Genomic DNA, 20,443 nt, shown 5'->3' on the forward strand with positions numbered 1-20,443 from the left:
CAGTTAACTTTGCGTTTGTTTATTTCTCTGTAATTCTACTGTTTTTAAGTAATTAAAATATGCTACTTAATAAACTAATTTTTATTTCAAAAGAGTCCGTATTCTAGTTGTTCGCCGACCGTAAGATTGCTAACGAATTGTATGTTCTCCGCGATCTCGTTACAAAGCCGCGCCAGACCTGTCAAGTTCCCTTCTTTTTGGTCGTTGAAATTGTACACCAGCTGAAATAACGCAATAGTCAGAACACTCAGAACGGACGTAAGATGTCTTTATAACTCCTGGTATCTGCGATAGTGCGGTACCTAAGTACTGTAAATTGCATCAACATCACAGTATGATATTTATCATGGTGGATATACCTACCTAGGGACAGAACTGAATGAGTAGGCAGAGTTAATCAAAACGTGACTAGGTACAGTAGGGGTTGGTGACAAGGGACCACGCATAAAATATAAACTTCAACTTACTCTTTTTTAAACGAAAACATGAATAAGTATTCTAACCGAAAGAAATTCGTCGTATGTGATCCACCCATCGTTATCAGTGTCGGCGGTAGTGAATTTCTCTTTTCGCAGCTCCATAGAACTCTCATCGCCTAGACTTTCAAGCACAGCTCCACTGAAAAAACACAATGGTAGCATGCTAATATTTAAGAATCCAAATAGACGTTGTCGAATCGGATGATAAGACCATTTTCTTGCGCAAGAAACGTAAGTAGGTAGGTACCACCACGCTCCGCGATTGTTGCGCCATTTAGGGTCCTGGATTGGTTGTTCAATACTTACGCTATAGAATTTCCAATTTAGGAAGAACCCTAAATGGCATAACAATCCCGTGTGGTGACTGTACGTGGTACGTGTGATGTAGGTAGAAGAGGTAGACCACGTGTGAATGAAAAGATCGGTCGGTGAAGACATTTTTAAAGGGAACTCACTCGCAAATATTTAAACTACCTATATTTCTCGCTGTGTTGCGCCGATCTGACCGTCTACGCAGAAAAATACATCCGTCATTGCGACAATTTGGACGCCTAAAAGCGGAGAAAGGTCTTGTAGCTAGTTTATACTAACAAGTCGTCGCAGCCGAGCATGCCGTTGGCCTGGTTGTCGAACAGCAGGAACAAGCTGTGCAGGTTGGCGATGGTGACGTCATTCCACCCCGGGAACCGCTCCACCACCTTCTGTGTGCTCCAGCGGCGGTCGAGTTCTTTCATCTCCTGCGCACCATTAGGAGCTTTAACCCTTTGAACCCTTTATGTCATTAACATTAACACAGTAAACATCACTCCAACACCAATAGACGGAACGAAATCCCTCTATAATCAACAGCTGCCAGGCGCCCGGAATTAATAATGATACTTAGTATGGCACACTAAACTAGAGGGATTTCGTTGCTCTATAAATTGCAAACCTATTTCCGTAGCTAGCTCTTAGATCATAAGATCCCGGGCGCAAGGGAGCTAATGTAAACCTTACTCGAAAGTGTGAAAGTTACTTTGACAGAGCCTGCCATAACACTTATAAGTAGTTGTCCTTGGCGCTGTGGGCACGACTAGTAACGACGACTTGAGGTGTTCTTGGCGTTCAAAAGTTAAACATTATTTTGGATGATGGATAATATAAGTAATATTTTACTTGCATGATAACTGGCTGAACCTCTTCTTCATAGTAAGTATATAAAATGTTGGAATACATGATATGCATAGGTACTTACATATGTAGTGCAAAATTGTTTTCCATCGTATTTTTTCGGAAACGTTCGTATTTGTCATGCTACTTCAGTCAACCTCAGTACTTTTTGTTCCGAGACTGACTGAAATAGCAAGAAACGTACGAACGTTTCCGTGAAAATACGATGGAAAATAATTATGCACTACATCTGTACAACAAACAGCTGGCCTTTAACTGAACTGGTATATAGGGTATATCATTAATTCATTGTGATTGCAATAAAGTTTTCAACAGCGTGAACCAATATAGCCGTGGGCGAAAACACATCTGCGAGGCCCTTTTCAATGTGTTTCCCAAGGTAGCTAATAAAGCTTGGCTTTGCGAGGCCCCCTTAGTGCGAGGCCGTGGGCGAAGGCCCCATTCGCCCACGTCTATAGCTACACCACTGGTTTTCAAATTGCCAATAGATATGTCATTGTCATACTTGGTTATACTGGCGCTGCTCTGCTAGCCGCTTGTAGAACAAGTCGACGAGCTTGTCATAGTCCGTCATGACGGCCTTCGGCTGATCCGAAAGACGCCGCACGGGTTCGCCTGTTTCGTAGAATATTAGTAGATATAGTATACCTACATAAAAAAACAACGGGTTGTACTCCGGGAGTGCCGGCAGAAGGGAAAACTCAACGACATTGTAACTCAAAATATTAATAACAGGGCAATATTGAAGTTAACGCCATCTAGCGTTGTATCGTCGCATTACTTGAAACCCCTAAGCACATCACTGTAAGTTGAGTACTACTGGTATTACCGTTATATTAATACCAGTTTGAGGGAAACTCACTAGATGGCATTTAAATCAAAAAACAATGACATTGTCCGTCACACATAACATAAGTCACGCAAGCGCCCTGCGCCGCCTACATGAAACAGCAGGCTCAGGCATAGGTACATTTTCGCCGTGCGGTAGAAAGAGAGGAGAGACGCCTTACGCTGTCTCGAGTTTATAATTTTTTCCCCACCTCAAAAAGTGCACAGCGCCGCTAAAGAAGTTTTCACTTCAAAAATTAAGTACAATAACCACAGTCCACTTATTAAATAAAGAATCTACATATATCAAGACTATCTATCTCTGTCTCAGTTCAGGTTTTTATTTCCTAAGTTTTATGTTAAACAAACTTAAGATTAGCTAGTTTACGACATCTACGAAAATACAAGCACCCGCCCTTACAAACAATGCCAACATTGATTGTGAGTCACGGTTTAAGTATGGGAAGGTATTAATTTTAGTTACTTAACACAAAAGGCGGTTCTTATCTCTTTGTAGGTACTCTAGTACGCTGCAGGGTTTACTAATATGTGGCCGAAAATTGTATAGCAAATTATCACTACCCAAACTATTTTTCCCATACTATCATTTGGCAAAACTATCAGATGGCAGACCAATGTTTCGCATATATAACATGTCGCAAATGATTATTTACAATATTATTGTATGGCAAAATATTTAGTTGGTCATGTTTCAAAATGTCTTTTATTGTTATGTCGAATGTATTGATAGGCATAAATTATTTTTCGCCTAATATTGTGAATAACCTACCTATCCCTGGGAGCAGTTTCGTTTTTAGGGTCATAAAAAAAATAACCCTAACCTACCTTCCTACCTATCTCTGGGAGCAGTCTCGTTTTACGGGTCATAAAAAAAATAACCCTAACCTAATTATCTCTGGGAGCAGATTCGTTTTTAGGGTCACCAAAAAAAAAATAACCCTAACCTACCTATCTCTGGGAGCAGATTAGTTTTTAGGGTCATCAAAAAAAAAAATAACCCTAACCTACCTATCTCTGGGAGCAGATTCGTTTTTAGGGTCACCAAAAAAAAATAACCCTAACCGACCTATCTCTGGGAGCAGTTTCGTATTTAGGGTCATCAAAAAAAAAATAACCCTAACCTACCTATCTCTGGGAGCAGTTTCGTTTTACAGGTCATAAAAAAAATAACCATAACCTACCTATCTCTGGGAGCAATTTCGTTTTTAGGGTCTTAAAAAAATAACCATAACCTACCTATCTCTGGGAGCAGTTTCGTTTTACGGGTCTAAAAAAAAATGCTAAATATAGTTGTGATCCAATAATAAGTATGCGAAATTTCAATTTGGGCAAACGTTATTTAACAATAAATAGTTAGGTATAATAAAACATTTGCTTAGTAACTATTTTTCTAAATAAATCGTGGTAAAATGAACATCTGCTAAATAAAATTGTGTTCAAATAAAAATTATGCTAAATAATAATATGCTAAGCATTGGTTTGCCAACTAAAAGTACTGCAATAAGTTGGTTGGAAAGTGAAATTAGGCGAAAAATATTTCGGCGAGATGGCAGTACACCACGCTGCAGGCTACATCTACCAAGGAAAGTTAAACTTTTCTTCGTTTTTAGCTCATTTCCAGTAGGCCGTAGGCTATTTTGCTTGTTGGGATACTTGGGATGCGGTTAGCATCAAGTTTTGTTATAATTTGAGATTGAGGTGGGCGCTAATCGGCCCGAGGGTGGTGAGAGTGAAAGGACTGCAAGGTAATTTGGAATTGGAAAAATCGATAAAGAAATGATTTATAAGATGCTATAATGAAGTCACCTGTAATATCGGTATTTTCTAACGAAGCGCGCATATACGATAAGCTTTTATGGCTCTATACCAGCTCTACTATAAGATTAGTGTAAGACTAGTAAGGCATCATTTCAAAAAACTTTCTACATTTAGGGCTATTTGCGACCCTGGATCTGAGAATCTAGAAATTAAACATATAAAGTAATACTTGCCATCGAACTCAAAAGTAACGAGTATCTTCTACCTAGCAAATACCTAATCATCAATATATATAATAAAAGAAAGTGTACAATGTGCGTGCCGCTAAAACTCAGAAATGAGTCCCGATACGGTCAAGGAAGCTATATGGGGTGGTAGCGCCCTCTATCTCCCGTCCATGAAGAAGTTTTCCGTTTTTACCTGAAGGGTGTGCTTTTGAAGATATAAGGGCTGAAAGTTTCGCCCCCTGAGACCCAGAAGCAGTTGTTTTTGTTTTTGAATTTTGAACCTTAACTTAATAAATGAAAGTTCAGAATAGATCGTGAAATATATACCTACAAAATTTTGTACCTGGTGAGGTGTCTCGGGCCTCGGAGGCTAGATATTTCTAGAACAGTCCAGAACATTCGAGAGTATTCGAGAGCATTCCACAGCATATCAGAACATTCTAGATCATTGTGGAATATTCCAGAACACTTTCGAATGTTGTGGAATATTCTGGAACATTCGAAGCCGTCTCGGGTCTCGGAGGCTAGACGTTTCAAGAACAGTCCAGAACATTCGAGAGTATTTCAGAACATTCTGGAATGTTGTCGAATATTCGAGAGCATTGCACAGCATTTCAGAATTACTGGAATGTTGTCGAATATTCGAGATCATTCCAGATCATTGTGGAATATTCCAGAACACTTTCGAATATTGTGACATATTCTGGAACATTCGATGCCGCCTCGGAGGCTAGACATTTCTGGAAAAGTCCAGACCATTCGAGAGCATTCCACAGCATATCAAAACATTCTGGGATGTTAGCGAATATTCGAGAACATTCTAGATCAATGTGAACATTCCAGAACACTTTCGAATGTTGTGGAATATTCTGGAAAATTTGAAGCCGTCTCGGAGGCTTGACATTTCTAGAACATTCCAGACCATTCGAGAGTTCGAGAGCATTCCATCGTATTCTGGAATGTTATCGAATACTCGAGAATATTCTAGATCATTGTGGAACATTCCAGAACACTTTAGAATGTTGTCGAATATTTAAGAGCATTTCCAGAACATTGTGGAATATTCCAGAACCCTTTCGAATGTTGTGGAATATTTTGGACCATTCGAAGCCTTTTTATAGGGTTGGATCTACTATTGGTAGGGGTATATATTTAAAGCAAGATAGTTGTGAGGTTCGAATGTTCGAGAACATTCCGGAATATTCTGGAATGTTATCAAATATTCGTAAATAGCCTAGAATTCAGGATCTCAGATCATTGTGGAATATTCCAGAGCACACTCAAATGTTGTAGAATATCTAGAACATTGTAGACTATTCGAAGCCTTCATATTCTCAGGAGATTTTCGACAAGCACTTCCAGTTATCCCTATTCCCTATGCTTTTCTCAGGGTCAACTATATGTAGGTTGCTCTCGAGTTGGAAATAAAAAAAAACATAGAAATAGGTCTATATCTATTTCTATGTATTTTACTACTACAATACCTATGTATTGTAGTTAAAAAAAATACCTAATTATATTTTAAAGTTTATCCTTTTATTACAACCACCACACAATTCTCATGTCAGCTCCCTGAGCGAAGCCGGGTACCACAGCTAGTATAAAATAAATAAAGTAAGCGCTTATATACCTGTGGCAGTAAAATCCTCCTGCCTATAGAAACATATCGGCTTCCTTTTCACGGGATACTCGAAAAACCTCCCCAAACCGGAAAAGAAAGAGCTAAAATTGATGCCCATCGTTTGTTTGAATCACAGCTGTATTGACTTTGTCAACATCAACATGACTTTTATGACACTGCCATGCGGTCGGATTATTTCGGCTCTCCTTGGTCGTGTTAATTTCACAGTTGTTTCACAGTGACTATAGTATTTGGACCAAAGAGTATAAGTGATTTGGACTGTATTCTTTTGGCAGAATGCCTTTGCGACAATAACTATATTTAAAAGAAAATTGTGTATGGTAAATGTATCGAGCGTGTAGCATTAAATTTTTCTCCGCCGTCTACGGAGTGTTACAGTTCCTGCATAAAGCACAGAGTTATCGATTGCAGGAGAGGTGTAAGATCTAAGAAAAAATTGTGCCCCCAAGTTTGGCATTCAAACTAGATGCCGCTTATATGAATTAGGGCTTGTGCATAAATCACGCGAGGTTTAATAGGGGGGCAGAGGGGCACGAAAAACTCATGACGGATCACGTTGGGGGAGGGGGGGTATAAGGAGACCTCACGTGTATTTTTCGAAAGTGAACAAAACTAAGTAAAAATACCTACCACAAGTATCACATGAGTAGACATTTTTCCTCGGTTTCGTTAAGGTCTTCGCACATTACAACAACTCAACGGCGACTCGATTCTATGCCAAATATTGAAATTTAAGCCCTATGTCAGAATTTCTAGGTTTAATTTCAAAAAATATATTAAAGTAGTGTACGACGTGTGGTCTACGCGTCGTACACTAAAGGTCAACTCCGACACGTTTGCCACGCATTGACCACACGTCGTCCCCGCAACGACTATGCGTTTGCGACTGACGCGTGACGGGTAACCATTTGGCGGCCTAATTCGTTGACACCGCGTTGTCCACTCGTTGACAACGCATTGCCCACTAGTGACCATTGGGTGGATCAACTAGTTGACTACTCATCAAGAGTGTGAGTAGAGGTGCTGCCGAAGTGGCGTGGAGTTGATATAGTGTGCGAAGACCTTTAAGCAGCGAGTCTATTTTACTAAATTTTGGAGCGCTTGGCCCTGACCGGTCGGATGGAAAAATTTCAAAAAAATACACGTGAGGTTATGTGGGGGTAGCCAAAAACCTCACCAAATATCACCAAGGGGGAGGGGGGTTCAAAAAGTAGCCGAAAACACCTCGCGTGATTTGTGCACAACCCCTAGTGATCCTAACTAAACTGTCAAACATCAACTTTTGACATATCTACTTCATCTGTTAAATTCAAGGTACATTTTTTTCTTACACTACTACTGAATCAGTCTACTGTAAAAAACTGGTTCAGTGTTTATGAGATTTGTGGCAGTGAATACACTATTCGTGCATCACACGCTACATAATTGTAGAGATTAGTCTTTCCATTTGGGTTTTATGTACATACCTAATAATTTCCAATGCAAGACTTACATATGTATGAAATGATAACGCCATTGTTCTATCAATCACTTTATTAAATTTCCATACAAAATTCCATTAAAATTTTCAAAAATTTCATGACATTATATAGCGTCACATACAATTGATAAGATAAGAATGTAATGATAATTACCGAAAGGGTAAAATAATGTAAACGAAATATGGTAGCACTAAATTAAAATATAGGAACATTTATAAAATTTCAGTCTTCTTTCAACAGTATTACCGAAGTTAACGTAAGATATAGATATAAAAAAAGAAAAGGCTGCTGTCCACCACGTCATGCACGAGTTGCACAATAATTACAATAATACTATGTACCTAGAAACGAAACTGACATCTTAAATTGTAAAGCACACAGTAGAATTTTTGGGCGTAAAGTATCAGTAGACAACAGACTTCTAAGCGGTGATCTGACCACCGTTAATTAATTCCAATCAGTCTTCAATGCTTTACAAGTGAGGTAGATGCGGTTATAATATTAACTTGAACACACTAGCGCCTCGCGGGGGCCGCACTCCACCCGCGACCCCCGCCGGCCGTGTACAAAAATACTACTTATCTCAGTAACACATGATATTATCGACCATTGCATTCCTCTCCTAGTTATGATTGTGATGGTAAAGAGCGACGATGGACTAGAGATGAACTTCCGACCGCCAACGCTAAGCCGAGCCTTGGAAACCATACCGCGTTTCAGTGCGGTATCGTTTTCAAATCCTGCGTTGCGTGACTTGTGAAATGTCATCTTTATTCGCTCCACGAGAACGTTGGGTATCCCAATGAGTCTTTAATATTGAAATCAGGGAATGCGGCTACCCGATCGAATAGATAGGCGCCCTCGATATAGGACTCACACGAAACATAAACAGGAGAGGAATGAATATAATTTACACTAAGACTAACACAACACAAGCGCCTAGTTAACATTACAAAAATAGCACGAAAATGGCTTAATACAATTAGCTAAAATCTCGTAAACGTATCAAATATGCAGTTGCGTCTCCCCGCAGTCACACATGTACTGAATACATTGCTGTTGTTTTTAAACATTAAAAACTTGTACAAAAATTATGATTACGTTTCAATTATTTAATTATTAAGTTGTCAATTTTATTGTATTTATCACAAAACCACAATTTTACTGCTAGCTGCTAGCAGGTCTCACGAAGGAGGTACGCGTCGCCTTCCGCGACAGAATCTCTCTTGGTTGCGGAAACATCGAACTTACACGAATCGTCCTTCCTTAAAGAAACTGTTAACTTTGCGCGAACATTTTACGGGAAATTATTGCAACTGCTAAAATTTTCAAGCGTAAGCAAAATTTTTTCAATTATTCATAATGCAGTCAAAATTCTAAAGCGACGTGTATATTCGATGTTACCGCAGTTCCCAGGAAAGTAACAAAAAAAAATCTTAAAAAACATAACCAAGCCAAATAAAAAGGTGCTTTAAATGAAGTCATGCCTCGTTAGCTCCCAGCTAAGCTAGTCTCGGGTGTCGGCGCCTCACCGCACGCAACGTGAACCACTCAAATTAAACGTTACCATGTTGTGAGCTGTTCTTTCAATATTTTATAAAACGCTATAGTTTGCTAGAAAATTTACTTACGATTCACTAGCATCCAGCAATATGTCATTATTTAAATACTGACCAGTTTGTAATCTTCGTCTATTTTGAGTTTATTGAATCGATATTGGCATAAACGTTTGATGTGGGTGCTTCACTTGCGTGCGTTTACAAGATGGAGAAGGAAGCGGCGGCTGCCGACCGGCCGACTACTATATATTACGTTTTGTCATTATGACAGACCGGCAACATTCTTAGAATGCTCGCGTAATCAGTACATCACCATTATGGCTGTCGGCGTTTGCTTTGCAAATCCAATCGATCTTTACAAACAACTGTGATTTCATGAAAATATGAGATTCGTTGTTAAATATTAATTTACGAAGAAAATCATTTTGAATTCTACATAAAGGAATTACTCTCCGAAAATACATTAATTAAAAAATGCATTTCATGCCGCACATTATTTTTAAAATAACGTAATACTTTAATAATGGCACTGAACAAAAAAAATACCTATCACTGATATGAAAACAAAATATTAATAATTATATCATTAGCGGAATTTGTCAATTCGTCAAGACGCAAACACTGCACGCACACTACTACACTACAGACAGACACCAGCGACACTACTAACAAATTACAATTTCCAAATTCGTTTATATTCATCCTAAGTCATTTAAATACAGCAAGAGCAATAGAGATGAAGAAAAATTAATTTCAAAATTGTAATTTCGTGGTAGTGCCCCAACGCGGTCGCTCCGCTCTCTTCTCTTCAAACAACAATTTTCGACCCTTAAGCAATTATTTAAGTTTCAGACTCTCTTTTTAGTCGCCGTCTTATTATAATCAGTTCCATAATTAAAATCTAAATGTCGCATCACAAGAAAATTGTTGCTTGAATTAGAGCTGATTTAGACAATGCGAGAACTCGCATGGGAGGTTCATACCATTGCGGGTTTTGATCGGTCGGTTGGATTGGACGTGACCAACAGTCCGCAATGTACCTAAAATCGCATGCGAGTTCGCGCGCCGTCTAAATCAGCCCTTTAGCGTTACACAATTGGCTATCACCGGCTAGTATACCAGATTAGTCAATACACGTCTCAATGTTAATTAATTATCCTAATTTAACCCTAAGTACGAAGGGAGAAAGTGTTAGTTCAACTTTTACAACCTAGTTTACCTAAAAGTTTTAGAGCAATTCTACATCTATGTTTGAAAAGTTCGCTCGTATCGCGAACGTCAATTACTATTATTCAGGCATTGTTCTAATGAGTAGGTAAGTAGATCTAAAATATATCTTCTAGCTAGAAAGGTCTTAATACAACCAATTCGTATTTGGGGATTCATGGACAGTACAATCTAACTACTTTGTCTATTAAGCATTATTATGATATAAGGTAACGTCTCGCCGACGTACGGCGGTTATCTGCCGCGATATGGCACCCTACTTGACAATTAGACTGATACTAGAAACCTTTATAATATGCGATTAATAGTAAAATATTCCCACAGCGGCGAAGCGAATTCTACGCTCTACTTACAAGCTACGCGCCGGGCGAAGGCGCTCCTACTAGGTATATTTGGATTTAACTACACGTACAAACGAAGCTCTTATATGATCAACCCTTTACACCATGTCTCAACACGACACTACATACGTAAACTTATATTAGATTACGTGAACACATAATTATCGAATGAACACAGCGTTAAAATTGAATATCATCGAAGTGGGTATCTCTAATAATTAATTTATTATGCATCAATTCATAGAATTTTAGGGCAAAAATTTAGCTACAATATTTAACCTAATACAACAATTTTGATTGTATAAGACCACCCAATTAACTAATTAAAAAATCATTAATTTGTAGAAGAATAGCTATAAATTACCTATATTAAATTCAAGTGCCTTTAACCATTTTATTCGAAGAAAGCAGTCACTGAGGTCGCTAGCTTCTATACAAACTGTATAGACAGAGTTATAACCGCTTTTAGGAGAGAGTAGCATGTCACTCCGAATGTCAATAAAGCTGTTTTGATAAATATTTTATTGCGTAAGCGCGTTTCGATTAGACACTTCTAAAAACTAAAAAGTACACCCTCCCGGCTGCAAAAAGTACCCACGGGCACGGGAGTTTTGTCTGGATATATGGACCAGTTAAAGCGTATGGCCGCGTTATAATAATTAATAATGATGTAAATTATTAGCCATAACTATCGAACGAACACTGATATAATAAATAACTACCGCTGATCGATTTTACTATCCCGTTTCTTGGTAAGGCATAAAATATTTACGACATCAATTAAAGCCTAGACAATTGCTGCTCACATAAAACTTTGACAGCCTTTATTTAATTTTTACTAGATAGTATTTGACTTGTATTGCAAAATGTACCTAAGGCAGTCAATTTTGAGTCAGCAGCAGAAAAATTTTGTTACTTTTATTTAGGGACTCATACCCCCCACCGCACTTATTTATTTGTGCCTATGTTTGTATAGAAACTAGCAGACCAATCCAACACCCTCCACAAACTAAAATAACAAATGAAATAAATTAACAAAGTGTTGCACGTTGTAACAACTGACGATCTTGCAATATTGAGTCGAACGCTACGGTAATTCAGTTCATAGTTCAGTTCTTCGTACGCGTTCAAACGTAAGTTTTACATAAATTTAGCCGCAGTCTCAAATTTTACTACATTTAGATTTTAAACGAAAAATTTGCTCAATTTAAACATGAAATAAAAATATCACGATACTTATTCAAATTAATAATACGCGCGTTAGATGGCGACTCTAGCGCCGCGCGGCAGTCCGCGCCCGCGGGCGCCCCGGGGCCCACACAAGAGCCCCGGCTCTTTAAGACAGTCTTCTAAAGTCAGTCTTAAAGTTTATTGCATTGATTTTCTTGCACAATAATACTACGCTTCCCTGCGTTCTAAATCGTCTAAATAATAATTTAGAAGTAGTTGAAAAATAAGCAGCTTTCACGCCAATTAGTACAGCTCTCAGCGCTCTAATAACAGCGTTCAATAAAAATATATATTGACATATACCTACCAAACTAAAATGTGAATAACTTAGCGTAAGAAAACACACTAACAGCGGTATTTAGTAGTTTAACCAAGTTAAAAACGCAAACCTAACATTTTGGAAAAATACTTTTTAAGTTTCTAAATTATCTCACATAAAAACATCTTTTACATCACATTGTGATTTTACATCCCTTACGATTTATAGTTTTTTTTCCTTATCAATATTATAAATCGTAAGACTAATCGGACAGAGCGTAATCGACATAATGCAAGTGCTCCGACTATGGATTTGGTGTAGGTACATCTAGGTTAGAGTAGACTATGGATACTGACGGCTACCGATAATAAGTTGCTATAACATCGTGTACGTTTGGTCCTTAAAGACTAGTCTAATGCTGATATCAAAAAACAAATGACTATTATGGTAACCAAACATCTAACAAAATATTTTAAGGAGAATTTGATTTGCAAATACTTCTCATGAGCAAATGCTAAGTTTCCGGACAAGCTATGCTCGAATCGGATCTTTCCAATGGATAATAAAATTGGCACGTTATCAAAGAAATCACAACTTAAACAAAACAAAATAGAATATGGTCGACCTTAGGTCACAGTTAGTGTAAACATAATACCTATGTATATATAGATTAATATACCTTGATGTATTGCTTGCCGTGCGAGGAGATGTCGCGCGCGGTGTCGGGCAGCGTCTCGAAGAGGACCACGAGGTAGCCGTCGGGCGTGAGCGCCACGTCGCTGGGCCTGTCCTTGTCGTCCAGCCCCGGGCTCTTCAGGTCCACGGCCCACAGGATGCGCAGCTCCGCCGTGAACACCAGCACGCGGTGGTTCTTCGAGTCCGCCACGATGATGCGCCCGTCGTCGTCGGTCACGATGCCCGACGGACGGTTCAGCTCGCCTATGCCTGACCCCTCGCGCCCCACGCAATGCAGGACTTTGGAAAGCGTCGGATCCACCATAAGCAGACGATGGTTCTCAAAGTCTGAGACGATGATGTTGCCTGATGTGGTGAAGCACACGCCTCTAGGAGTCGTAGGCCCCTTCAGCATCTTGGCGGGGTTGGCTCCCTCGAACACAAACTTTGTGATATAAGTCCCGTCACTGGTGAAAAGTTGGATACGGTGGTTGCGCGTGTCGGTCACGACGATGTTGCCCAGAGTATTAACGGCTACGTCCCAGGGATATTGGAACTGACCACATTCCTTGCCGAAGGAACCAAACTTGAGGATGAAATTTCCCGAGGAAGTAAATATTTGAACTCGGTGATTGTCTTTGTCAATTACGATGATACGACCGTATGTGTCAGTGGTGATGCCTGCTGGCAGGTCAAACTCTCCCGGGCCAGTTCCCTTGGAACCAAACATTGTTCTGAATTCTCCACGGCTGTTAAAGATCTGAATGCGATTATTTCTTCGATCTGCAACTATGATGTTGCCTTCTCTGTCAACGCACAAACCCCAAGGTCGGGACACCTGTCCCTCGTCCTGGCCTTCTCTGCCGAATGAAAACATGGGAACCCCGGGAACTGGACTTCTCGTGGGTCTGACTGTCACCGACATCCAGTAGCCCGGAATAGCTTGCCCGATGCCTCGAGGCAAGTTGGAATCCAATGCCATACTGGACGAAATGCTATGATCATAATAATTTGTAGACCTTGTGTAATCAGGCAACGATCTCAGGCTATTAGTAGACGACATGTTGTATGATGTTAAAGGTGGAAAAGTCTGAGCAGACTGCATTGATTGTAAAGACAGGAGAGACTGACGAGACTGCAGAGCGGGGACGGAGCTGAGGGTGTGCATGGCGCTGGCTGGGGCGGATTGCACATCACACTGTCTCTTCAACTGGTCTACTAAATCGTAGTTGGGAGGTACAAACATAATCCGCTCTTCTGTCATATACATGTTTTTAAACATACACGAGAAGTAGTCTACTTGAGCTCTGCCTTTTTCTTTGGCCATGAATAAGTCGAGGCCCTCCGAGTCCATGCTGCGCACCAATGTCTCGTTTGTATGTGCCAGACCAGCTAAAATGCCTCTCAGAGTGTTCATGTGGTCAGTCAGTTCGTTCATTTTCGCCTGGCGCAGCTTTTCTACTTTATCCAGCAAATACTTCTCGCGATCCTCGATAGCTTGCGCGTAGCAACGCATCGCCTTCCGTATTTTCATATTAGCCTCGGCGGTTTCCTTCTCGTACGCCTTCGACATGGCTACCGCACGATCTATTGCAGTCTTAATAGCTTTAGTACCCGTTTTGGTATCTTCTATAGCTCTTAAAACGCCGACACGACACATGTCGAGCGCCCCTTTGATAGGCGTATAGCAGTGGTCCTTGTGAACCCACAGCGTGCACTCCTGGCAGATGAAGACGACACAAGCCTCGCAGTAGAATCTGACAGGGTCACCGTGCAGTTCGCAGTACACTTCCTTCTCATTGTTGACAGAGTTGGGTCGGACGCCTATGGGCGAGATCTGGTGGATAGGTAGCAGAGTGTGCTCCCTGAGCTGGCAGTCGGAGGTCACGCTATGGCAGCACTCGTGACAGAATAGATCGTTGCACTCGAGGCAGCGCGTGGTCGGCGTCCGCTCCTCGCAGCGGAAGCAGGTGATGGATACGCTCGAGGAGGTGCCGGGCGAGCCGCTCGAGTTGTCCTCTTTAGAGTGATGTTGGTTGTTATTGTTCGAGGTGGAGTTAGTACTCGAGTACTCACGGCTCTGACCGCTCGGGTTCTGCAGAGTGCTGCTGCAGGAGGGCAGCGCCCAGATGTCGTAGGGCATGGAGGCGGAGGTGGCGGGATGGGGTTTGTTCATGTTCTCGAGCAGGTTGCAGATGATGTGCGTCATGGCGAGCGGGTCCTCGGGCTCGGCGTGCGCGGCGCCCCCCGCGCCGGCGCCCGACGCGGCGGGCAGGCTCGCACCCAGCGCCTGCGTCATGTTCGCGAACGACGTCATGGCTCCGGACACGTCACGACATTAGACCTGTAACAGATACAGGCCAACACTTGAGCACTTGCCATTTTTAAACAGAAGAAGGCTTTTTCACGGAACAAAATAGTCTAGGAATTTCGGGCGCACGTTGGAATTACTAAGCATTTCTTAGTAAATATTGTCAAAGAGCAATAAGTAAGTTTGTTTGAGTTTACTATGAAAATTGTTAAACGTATGGAAAACTACTTGAAATAGTTACATATTTATGTGATATCACGAATCTCCCAAAATAGCTGCTTTACCTAACGTGCCCTATAATTTCCTAACCTAAACCATAATCGACACATAATAGTAAAACGAGCATTTCACAAAAACCAAACGTGAAGAAATGAGAACACGGTATCACATTACACTTACACGATCAACAAAAATAACTAGTCCAAGTAGAACTGTCAACTTATCACCGCGCCGACATTACACAAAATTACTGGCTTCTAACAAAACTGTTTATTATTGAAAATTAAAAAAAAATGTGCGTGCGTGTGCGTGCCAGCCGGCCGGCTGTAATGGGTGCACTGTGCCACTCCATAAAGTGCAGTTTGCGAAAAAAATCTATCCCAAATCTTTTGTGCGCTCCCTACCACTACCCTTCGTAGGTAGCGACCCTAGAGGGAGAAAGGGCCATAATCACGCGCGATAGAGCGGGACGGTGTTAGTAAATGTCGCATTCCAAAATTTTCCATAATATAGATAAAGAGCGTTTACTATGATTAGGGTTGCCGACAGACGAGTTGTATTTGATTATTGTATTGAAGACAACACAATTTAGTTTACTTCATTCAATTTGTTTAGTAGATAAAATGTTTTTGATATAGTTAGTTTTTTTAGCATTAGAAAAAAGGTAAACAATCTTGACGTGTCTTTTTATTGAAAAACACTTTTGAATAATAAGGCACGGCAAATATGTAACAATTATGAATCATATAAGATTATTTACATTCTTTTGCTTTCATAAGTAATAGTTACTGATCTTTAAAAAGCGTTTTTCAATTAAAAGACACGACAATATCGCGTAGTCTTTTTCTAATGCTAAAAAGAACGAACTATAGAGTGATTAATTTAAAAGGTAGTGTTTTTTGTTTGTTTAATAATTTTGGTATTATTCAGATTTTAGTACAGTCGACAATTCGTAAACATTATTACAACATGGTAGGGTGTAATAGACACTATTCTTTATTTTACAAACTATAAAAGATACACTTTACTGCAAAAAATTACCGATGTAAATTGTACTAGAGCATCAACTAGTATGTAATATGTATGCATTGATTATATTCTTTAAAAAAAGGGTGTCATATAGGGAGTAGTAGAAAGCACTTTGTTATAAATAAATGGAACTTGTAATATAGTTGAATTTTATTAAGCTGACCGTTCAGGACTATGAGCTATCATAGTCCAAAACGGTCAGCTTAAAAATGTTCAACTATATTCTCAACCTGGCTTAAAAAAAGCTCAGGTTAACTTAATAGCAAGTATCCGGTAAATTCCAGTATAACCCATTGCATTTTTACTCATCTGACACTACCCCAAATAAATACCAATGCATATTGACCATGGTCATGTTTACAACATCAATCTGTCAACCCTGGCCTATCGCTATTGACGGGAGGCAATCCCACATTTCACCGCGAGAACAAGATGCAACATAATACCGACCACTTGTAAGAAAGAGATGGAGCTTCATATTTTATATTTCGGGTAGCATGTGACGTGACCTTGGGATGGTTCGGGACTTGAGGCAGGTCCGGAGGCCCGGCCGCCATCTTAGCGCCCCCGCGCCACGGAGGGTGCCAAAAATCGATGCTAGCTCCGAAGGGTCCTACCATCTAATGCCACAATACTATTATAGCTATAGTAATACATTTCTCTTATTGATCCGTGCGTTTGTAATGAAATAGATGTACGGGATGGATTTTATCAACAAGTCCCGGACTTATCATACAAAATTATTGTACATTTTTTATACATATAATCGTTGTTAATTGATTCAAATTTATTTGTATACGTTTCGAAGTATTTCATTTAAAAAATTTATAAAGGTGCGTTTGTCAATTACATAGAAACTTATATTAATTTATTTTGTGTCTATATTTTAGAAACGAAGGAACATAAGTTAATTGTGCTGCCTCTACCTAAAGACATTATAAAGACAAAAAAAAGTGTCTCTATAGAGTCAAATATCGGAATGTTTCAATTTGATATTTATTACAAATGGACCAGCGGTTTGGACGATGGTATGGGTTTCAGGGAATATAGACGACAGAAGAAAATTCCTTTTCACCTCAGCAGCTCGAACAAGGGTACTTTGCTTCTTAAAAACAGTGAGCAAAATGCGATTTTGCTCACTGAGTGAGACAAAATGACATTCAAGTGACCTTTATAGTCAAATGTCAATTCAACAATTGGGTTCTATTATCTCTGTCCCTTTCACAGTGTTAGCAAAAAGAAACAGTCGAATAAAAGTTCAAACGACATTCAACGGTATACTGACTGTTTATAATAGACCCCCGAAAAACTTCAGAACGCATCGTTCCAAACCACGTACGAGCTCCGTACGAGTATGAATTCTTAATAATTATTTAACTAGTGGCTCTGTGAGCTGTAGACCTCGCGAGCATAGCTTATTGGGACCGTGCACGATGACAGCGCCACACAGCGGTTTGATCAATCAACAATACGAAATTTTTAATTTAATAAAAAAAAACGAAGTTTAAGTGAAAAAAAAATACAAAAAGTTATGACTTACTGGGGATCGAACCGAGACTTTCTGTGTGCAAACAAAATAAGCGAATGTTTGCAAAATGCGCTATGATAGTTCTTAGCTAAGCTGACGAAATTCGGATACTCATTCTCGAGTAAAAACTAAATATCTAAATACCGTCTAAACCAGCAATACAATTTTTCTGCATTTTTTGCCATTTACTATGTAAACATGTCTCAAAAAGAATACACTCTTATGATACCGATACGACTATTTGTATAATCGCGAGCTATCACAACTTTTCCATTTTGAAAAATTTTCAAAAACCGGCTCGACAAAAAAAATTATCGGTTCATAGAATTCGGTTACAAAATTTCACGAAAATCGGTTCAGAATTGCGACCTGTAGAGGAGAACATCCGGACATACGAAAGCAAAACGCCCGAGTCAAAACGTAGACCTTCGCTTCGCTTCGGTCAATTAAAACTAGTGGCTCTGTGAGCTGTAGACCTCGCGAGCAGAGCTTTAAATAACATGGTGCTAAGAGCTTTAAATATAGTAAATTAAAAAAAAACAATACGAAATGTATGTGTAAAAAAATACAAAAAGATATAATATCCCAGCATACAATTACTGGGGATCGAACCCAGACCCTCTGTGCAAACAGAAAAAGCGAACGTTTACAAACTGAGCCAAATAGTTCTTAGATGGGTTGACGAAATTTAGCTACTCCTTCTCAAATTAAAATTAGTTAAAATTAAATATCTCAATACCTCCGAAACCAGCGAAATAAATTTTCTGAATTTTTGGCCATTTAATCTATAAACATATCACAAAAAGAAAACACTCGTATGGTACCGATACCACTATTTGGTTAGGCGCCAGGCATCACGACTCCGCCATTTTTAAAAATTTCCAAAAACCGGATTGACAAAAAAATTTTATTTAGTCATAAAATTCGGTCACAAAATTTCACGAGAATCGGTTAAGAATTGCGACCTGTAGAGGAGAACATCCGGACATACGAAAGCAAAATGCCCGAGTCAAAACGTAGACCTTCGCTTCGCTTCGGTCAATAAAGTTTAAGATTTGATAAAAACTGACAAAAATACTATATTTTAGGTATTTTATTGTACAATTAAAATAATGAACTCAAAAAATACACAGATTATCACGCAAAATTAATTATTTTACTTTTAAGAATTTGTACTATAGTTGACGAATAGTACCTACCTACGTATCCGCAATTCGGACCGTATCTTACAATTTTTTTTTTTACAAAAAAACAAAAAGATTGAAGTCGGTTTATGTTCGTTATTTCGATATTATTTGACTGAAATTTATTATTACGTTTTGTTTTTGTGTTCGATTGCGGTAATTAAACTTAATTGTTTGTATATCTTAAGAAAACATGAGTGCATAGGTATTAAGTGACAAAGAAGGATTACATTTTTCAAGTTGTCTAATAGGTATGTTCTCACTGCTACGATGAAAAATTTTGTGTACTACACGAGATCAAAGTTATTTACATCTCGTGCGCTTTTGAGTCCCTTACTACGCTGAAGTTTCTAAATTAGATTCACTCGCTACGCTCGTGAATCTATTATAGAATCTTTCGCTTGCACGGGACTCAAAATAAGCACCTAATATAATATATTATACTGTACTGTATGACTACCTAATGTAAGTTAGCATGTAAAAACTTTTCAAACACAATACTGTATTGTTCATGAAATAAAGAATTGAATTGAATTGAACTCGAAGAAATATCAAACTTTGATCTCTTGTTGTACAAATAACTATTTTTGGCAGTTGGACATTGGACATACATATTTGAAAATTATGCAAAATTTATAAAACCATAACACCTATTCATTTTTATCAACATCTTCAATTTTTTATCGGTTATCTAGTTGGTTATGGAACGTGGACCTCACCTGGTCACCTCTACTTCTACTATGTTGACTATTAGAAAGCATACAAACACACAATTTAGACAACTAGTCTAACTACATAATTAACTTCCTAAAATCGCCAATGCACGAAACACGTATAAATAAACCAAAACAAATATGAATAATAATAGTGTTACCTAAACAATACGACCGACCAGTTTAAAGCCTGACCTAGGACTACGCATAAGTTTTGCGAAACCAGGGTTCAAGTTATACAAAGTTCAGGCGCGGTTATAAAAACGCCTTTTGTGAATAGGATTACTAGAAGATCTGCTCGCAACCCCGCAAAAGCAGAACGTAGCTAAAGGTTGTTATTCCACATATCCAATTTATTTGTCAAATGTATATAATAGTATATATTGCGTCTCACATTTTGCTTAATGAGAGAGTGAAGACAAAGATATTGGTTAGGTGGAATACCACCCTAATGCATCTATCTTATAGAATGAAAAAGTAATATATACAGGACCGTGTATACTAGTACTAGGTTTATCAGAGAAGCCGGGCACGGGGCCAGTGAGCAGACAATATTAGTAAT

General features: G+C 39.1%; 2 protein-coding genes across 2 annotated transcripts in view; both read right to left on the minus strand.

Annotated features, from left to right (window-relative positions):
- Positions 1–47: 47 nt before the first annotated feature.
- On the minus strand, positions 48–6,314 carry LOC134797906 (uncharacterized). Its single transcript, XM_063770251.1, has 5 exons — positions 6,114–6,314; positions 2,155–2,264; positions 1,071–1,216; positions 504–618; positions 48–221 (listed from the first exon to the last, which is right to left on the minus strand). The coding sequence occupies exons 1-5, from the start codon at positions 6,220–6,222 to the stop codon at positions 87–89; spliced, it is 615 nt and encodes a 204-aa protein (XP_063626321.1). The 5' UTR covers positions 6,223–6,314; the 3' UTR covers positions 48–86.
- A 1,326-nt stretch (positions 6,315–7,640) lies between these two features.
- LOC134798359 (protein wech) overlaps positions 7,641–20,443 on the minus strand; it is a 37,844-nt gene continuing 25,041 nt past the window's right edge. Inside the window, exon 2 of the mRNA XM_063770772.1 lies at positions 7,641–15,241. Within this exon, the coding sequence (XP_063626842.1) occupies positions 12,893–15,214 (2,322 nt within the window). The 5' untranslated portion in view covers positions 15,215–15,241 and the 3' untranslated portion in view covers positions 7,641–12,892. The remainder of the gene's footprint in view (positions 15,242–20,443) is intronic.

This window comes from Cydia splendana, chromosome 16 (assembly GCF_910591565.1).
Source record: "Cydia splendana chromosome 16, ilCydSple1.2, whole genome shotgun sequence".
In the NCBI taxonomy this organism is placed as follows: Eukaryota; Metazoa; Arthropoda; class Insecta; order Lepidoptera; family Tortricidae; genus Cydia; species Cydia splendana.

Coding starts and splice junctions, on each gene's coding strand:
- LOC134797906 (XM_063770251.1), bottom strand. CDS start 6,222: ATGGGCATCAATTTTAGCTCTTTCTTTTCCGGTTTGGGGAGGTTTTTC. Junction 1,217..2,154: donor AGCAGCGCCAGTATAACCAA/GTATGACAATGA, acceptor AATGGTGCGCAG/GAGATGAAAGAACTCGACCG. Junction 619..1,070: donor ATGCTCGGCTGCGACGACTT/GTTAGTATAAAC, acceptor GTGTTTTTTCAG/TGGAGCTGTGCTTGAAAGTC.